The 6,205-nt window shown below is 35.3% G+C and overlaps 1 protein-coding gene across 1 annotated transcript in view; it reads left to right on the forward strand.

Moving 5' to 3' along the window:
- LOC106871455 (R-spondin-2) overlaps nucleotides 1–6,057 on the forward strand; it is a 122,481-nt gene extending 116,424 nt beyond the window's left edge. Inside the window, exons 2-5 of the mRNA XM_014917926.2 lie at nucleotides 1,291–1,509; nucleotides 3,020–3,169; nucleotides 4,427–4,612; nucleotides 5,608–6,057. Of these exons, the coding sequence (XP_014773412.1) occupies nucleotides 1,291–1,509; nucleotides 3,020–3,169; nucleotides 4,427–4,612; nucleotides 5,608–5,921 (869 nt within the window). The 3' untranslated portion in view covers nucleotides 5,922–6,057. The remainder of the gene's footprint in view (nucleotides 1–1,290; nucleotides 1,510–3,019; nucleotides 3,170–4,426; nucleotides 4,613–5,607) is intronic.
- The last annotated feature ends 148 nt before the right edge of the window (nucleotides 6,058–6,205 follow it).

Here is a 6,205-nt window from a genome sequence, read left to right on the forward strand (position 1 = left end):
GAAAAAAATAAAGTTTTATATAACGGTTTTCCTGTAAAAATATTAGTGTATATTTTATACATAAGGAAAAGAGAAAGAATCACATATTTCTGAAAAGTTTCCGTATAGAAAAAAAAAAAAAAAAAATGTGCTTTCATATGAAAATAAAAATATTGCAATGAATAAATTTTAGTGTATATTGTAACCAAAAGAGGTTTTGCAGGAAGAGAAAAATACATTTTATTAACCGGTTTTGCAGTCGGTCAGCTTACCAACAGTTTGAGTATGTTTTCCAATGCATTTTTAGAAAATGCAGTGGGGTTAATTTTACATAACCATGTCCCTTATATCATTTTCAAGACAATGGACACACCTGTTAGTTTGTGCATCTTACTCGTTTGATAAGGGTTGGTTGATATTTTCAGAAAGTGATATTTCTACTTATACAGAATAAAGAGGTTCTTTTAAGAAGGGAAGAATGTCTGATTAACGAATTAGACAAAAGCATAACATAACAGATTTCTCTTTTTATATATAAAGGAGATATTTTTCAGAACGTGTTTACTCACTTTTAAATGTTGTAATTGATGTTGGACTAATTGCTCCAGGTTTTATCCGTTCAAATCCAGTGAAACGATGAAGTAAACTTATTTTAAGTTTTATAACTCTATTTGTTTCGACCCACGCACGTATTCAGGCTCTGCTTACATACATATGTTTGTACAAATAGAATGGAGCTCAAACATGAGTACATATTTTACATTTTGAATTGGCTGTTGTTTCAAAGTGACTCAGCGACCGAAACTTTCGTGCATATCTCTTATCAAGTTTGACGAACGAAACTTTCATCTCCTGAGTAACTTTGCAACTTCTGCCGATTAAAATTCAACCACACACACACACGATCATCATCATCATCATCATCATCATCATCATCATCATCATCATCATCATCATCATTATTGTTATTATTTTGTTGTTGTTGTTGTTGTTGTTGTTGTTGTTATTTTTCTTCTTGTTATTATTTTTATTATTGTTATTATTATTGTTACTTTTATTGTTATTATTATTATTATTATTATTATTATTATTATTATTATTGTTATTATTATTATTGTTATTATTATTGTTGTTATCATCATTATTGTTGTTGTTGTTGTTGTTATTATTATTATTATTATTATTGTTATTACTATTGTTATTATTATTGTTATTATTATTATTATTATTATTATTATTATTATTATTATTATTATTATTATTGTTGTTGTTGTTATCATTATTGTTATTATTAATATTGCTCTCTTCCAGATACCGAACTGTCGTCACACATTATCGACTACAAAAAAGAGGCATTGATATGTCCTCCCGGTTGTGCCAGTTGCTCCACCCACAATGGATGTCTAGCGTGCAAACAGCGTTATTTTCTCCTGTTACTTCGCTATGGAATGCGCCAAACCGGAGTGTGCCGCCTCACCTGTCCCACCGGCTTCTACGGCGTGCGACGTCAACACTTCAGCGTCTGTCTCAGTAAGTATGTCTTCCCCCATCGGATCTTCGGTCGTCAACGGAAACAATAATAGTGATCGTCAGAGTGGTGTAGCTTACGTGGAGCATTGGTGATGACGAATTAAAATAGTAAAAAATTGAGAAGACAGAAAATTGTGTCTTCTATCATAACCATGGGCCAACCAAAGCCTTGTGAGAAGATTTGGTAGACCGAAGCTGAAAGAAGCCGTCGTGTGTGTGTGTGTGTATATATATATATATATATATATGTGTGTGTGTGTGTGTGTGCCTTTGTTCAGGTTTATTTCAAGATTTCTTGCCAATAGAGAAAGAGACGGTTTCTAACCTAGATTCAAGGCTCCTTCATTGGAATTTCAACATCAACAACATTTTTGCATGTATGTATGTATGTACGAATGTATATGTGCAGATTTGTATGTTTTGTTTTATGTCTTCTCATGTATATAGTTGTATATCTAGACCTGCTCATATATATTTAAATGATAAACTTTTGGAAAGTTTTACAAATTTTTACAGTTCCAGTGGTGGATTGGATTTGTAGTCTTCGAATTAGCTTTCTCCTTTCTGGTTTTGAGAAGCCTAATTTCCCAAGATTGGTATTTAGGCAGTGTATGTGTGTATAGTCGATTCATTCAACTAAAATTGTTCAAGGCAGTGTCCCAGCACGGCCGCAGTCTAATAACTGAAACAAGTAAAAGATATTTCAGACAGAGAAATAAACAGTCAAGAAATGTTAGTCCATTCAGTACCGGCCATGTTGATTTTGGCGCGACCAATGTAGCAACAAACGCACTGTTTACTTCTGATGATGGGTCTCTGTGCTCGAAATATAAAGGTTATTAAAATTATTCATTTTCTTAATCATGAAATGTTCCCCGTCTTCATTATTTTGCAGTAGTTGAGTTCAAATTCCGCCGCGGTCAACTTCGCCTTGCATCCTTTCGGGATCGATAAATTAATTACCAGTGAAACACTGGGGGGTCGATGTAATCAACTAGTCCCCTACCCCCAAATGTCAGGCCTTTTGCCTATAGTAGAAAGAGTTATTTTACAATAGTAGTGATTATTATTGTCGTTGCTATTTTTAATACACACACACACACATATATATACATACACACACACATACACACACACACACACACACACACACACACATATATATATATATATATATATAGGTAAATTGAAATTTAGAGGTAATACTTGACAATTGTAAGCACCTGTGTACCGCGGAATCCTTTGTAGTTTTGTTGTTATTTTTGGGATTTACAATTTATATATATATATATGTGTGTGTGTGTGTGTGTGTGTGTCTGTGTGTGTGTGTCTGTGTGTGTGTCTGTGTCTGTGTCTGTGTCTGTGTCTGTGTCTGTGTCTGTGTGTGTGTCTGTGCCTGTGTGTGTGTCTGTGTGTATGTGTATATAATTGACTTACCCCCTCCTCCGAAATTACTGTCCGTGTGCCAAAATTTGAAACCAATATAACAAAAATGTGATTTTAATTTCAGAATGCAATGCTGATAAATGCGAGGCATGCTTCAGCAAGAACTACTGCACTCGTTGCGAATCTCCTTATGTCGCCTATAAAGGCAAATGCATAAACGGATGCCCCAATGGCTACTATTACGCTAACTACTCCAAAGAATGCCACGAGAGAGGTGAGTACATCAACTATTCCTTAGGATCTGTTCCCGATTTCCATGCTATAAGCCAGTGGTTCCCAACAGGGGTTCATATGTTCCTAGGGCGTCCGTACATGATTTTGCTGTTAAAAATTATCTGCAATGAATTGGTTGTATAATACATAGAATATTTTGATAGTTTTTGAAAATATAATTCCTAATAATTAGCCCAATCTTGGGCTAATTAACAAGAAAGACGACAACGTTGCACCCAGCCCTGTAAACCAATTATGGACTCTTCACATGAACCTTAGGGATGCATATAAGATTTGTTGTTAAGAATTATGTGCAATAAACTGGTTATACTCCTACAATACATAGAATATTTTTACAAACCAATTAAGGACCCTTTACCCATTTCAGTGGTTCTCAACCGGGGTCCATATAAGGTTTGTTCTTAAAAATCTATCTGCAATAAATTTTGTTATGCTTCTACAATCCACAAAATTGTTTAACAATTCCTTAATACAATTCGTAATAATATTTAATTAAAAGAATATAAAGGGATTTTTTAAACATTGAATAAGGGTCCATCTTTATAAAATAGGAATCAAAGGGGTAAAAAAAAAAAATAATAATGGTTGACTGGCATAAGCGATCGTGTGTACAATACCCCACCCTTGAATGTAATGCCGTTTGGTATATAAGTCTGAAAATTAGCATTTTTATATTAAATGCCCAAATGTGTACGTTGTATATATTTGAATGGAATTGTACTAAGGCATAGCATTGTTAATTTAAAAAAAATATGTTTCAAACTTTTGGCTACGAGTGTAAGTATAAAATGCAAACTTGACATTTATATTTCACCTGTGGAATATAAATTGGTCTTTCCTTCTTGCAAAATATATCCTGGTCTTTAATAACGTTGTTGGTCGATCTACGAAATATAAAGTAACGTTTAACAATATTTGTGGTTCAGTATAGTAACTGCTATCTATCTATCTATCTATCTATCTATCTATCTATCTATCTATCTATCTATCTATCTATCTGTCTGTCTGTCTGTCTGTCTGTCTGTCTGTCTGTCTGTCTGTCTGTCTGCCTGTCTGTCTGCCTGCTTGTCTGTCTGCCTGCCTGTCTGTCTGTCTATTTGTCTCTCTCTCTCTCCTATCTCTCTATCTATTTGACTGTCTGTTTGTCTATCTGTTTGTCTGTCTGTCTGTCCATCCGTCTATCTATCTATCTATCTATCTATCTATCTATCTATCTATCTATCTATCTATCTTTCAGTGAACTGCATGGTCGGTTCATGGACCAGCTGGAACTCTTGTTCCAGAAATGGTCAGACTTGTGGCTACAAATACGGCATCGAGGCCCGCTCTCGTCATGTGTTGCAGTTGCCCTCACCCAACGGAGAACGATGTCCAACCCTGAGCGAGAACCAAAAATGCAAGATGGTGATGCGATCATGCGCAGGTAAGTTTATTTCTAATATAGCATCTAAAGAACCGTTTATACCAGTTATGTACTGAGGATTCATTCAATCGACTAGACAGTTTTTGTTTCTATAAATGTGAATATGCACATACTCACATGCACACACTGCCCCCCCCCCCCCAAATTTCGGGCCTTGTACCTAGAGTAAAAAAGAATATTCATTTATAAGGCGGCGAGCTGGCAGAAACGTTAGCACGCTGGGCGATATCCTTAGCGCTATTTTGTCTGTCATTACGTTCTGAGTTCAAATTCCGCCGAGGTCAACTTTGCCTTTCATCCTTTCGGGGTCAATAAATTAATTACCAGTTGCGTACTGGGAGTCGATCTAATCGACTGGACCCCCTACCCCAAAATTTCGAGCCTTGTGCCTAGAGTAGAAGGGAAAAAAAGCATTTTGCCCGCCGTGCTAACGGTTCTGATTGAGAACCAGTTATAAATAGTCAAATTCATGAACAGTTTTAAAGTCAAATTAAGGGAGACAACTCTTGTTGAACAAGATTCTAATAACTTCCGCTATATTAGACGCCGCGCAATTTCAGCGGCGCATTTTAAGGAAGGAAGAAAGAATTGCTTTTATTATTTAAGCGTTTAGAATTCAGACTATTCTGTTAAAAGTCATGTTTCTTTATTAACATTGTTTTGAATTAGTCATGCATTACCTTGTAGCTTTGAGATTTCAATGATGTGACTGATTATTTTTAGAGTGACATTGTAGGCTAGGTGTGAGAGGCCAGATCTGATTGGTTCAAACATGAAGCAAGTTGAATATTTGGGTTGGATATGGCCTGTTTAAATGCGAGGAGAAATGGGCGTTTTCAATATGGCATCAAAGAGGGCCTTCACTGGAAACGTAGTGAGCTGGTTGAACCGTTAAGCTTGTTGGCTACTGAATTAATAATGTTTGTTTCAAAGCTTTACATTCTGGGTTCGAATTAGACTGATGTACAAATATTTTTTTTCTTTTCTTTTCTTAGATCTTGCAACGAACAGGTCGGACCCTGCCAGAAGGATGAAATCAGGGATCCGTCGATGGAAACGACGCCGGAAACACAAGAAAAGGGGCAAGAAAAAACGTCAGCACCGACGGGGTAAAAAGCGACGTGGGAAGAAGAAGAGACGAAGGAATAAAAAGAGACGAAGGAAACAGAAAACGACCAAGTTGATCCCTAAACGGTCAAAGTTGAAACTGACCCCGAAGAGGGTGAAGTCTAAGAAATCGAATCCTAAAAATTCTATCAGTATTGAAACAAACGAAATTAGCAGTAAATTGCCGAGGTCAAAAGGTTAAATGAAATGGCCTGGAAGATTTGAGAATTAGAGAGAGAGGGGAGGTAGAGAGAGAGAAAGAGAGTAAGAGTGAATGAGTGAGAGAGAGAGAGAGAGAGAGAGAGAGAAGATAGAATGAGGAGAAAGAATTGGTCATATGTAACATATATATATGTATTATCATATATATATTATATATATATATCTTATATTATATGATACATATATATATATCTATATATATTATATATATTATATATATATATATATATATATATATATATATATATATATATATATATATAT

The sequence above is a fragment of the Octopus bimaculoides genome, chromosome 23 (assembly GCF_001194135.2).
Source record: "Octopus bimaculoides isolate UCB-OBI-ISO-001 chromosome 23, ASM119413v2, whole genome shotgun sequence".
NCBI classification, from domain to species: domain Eukaryota; kingdom Metazoa; phylum Mollusca; class Cephalopoda; order Octopoda; family Octopodidae; genus Octopus; species Octopus bimaculoides.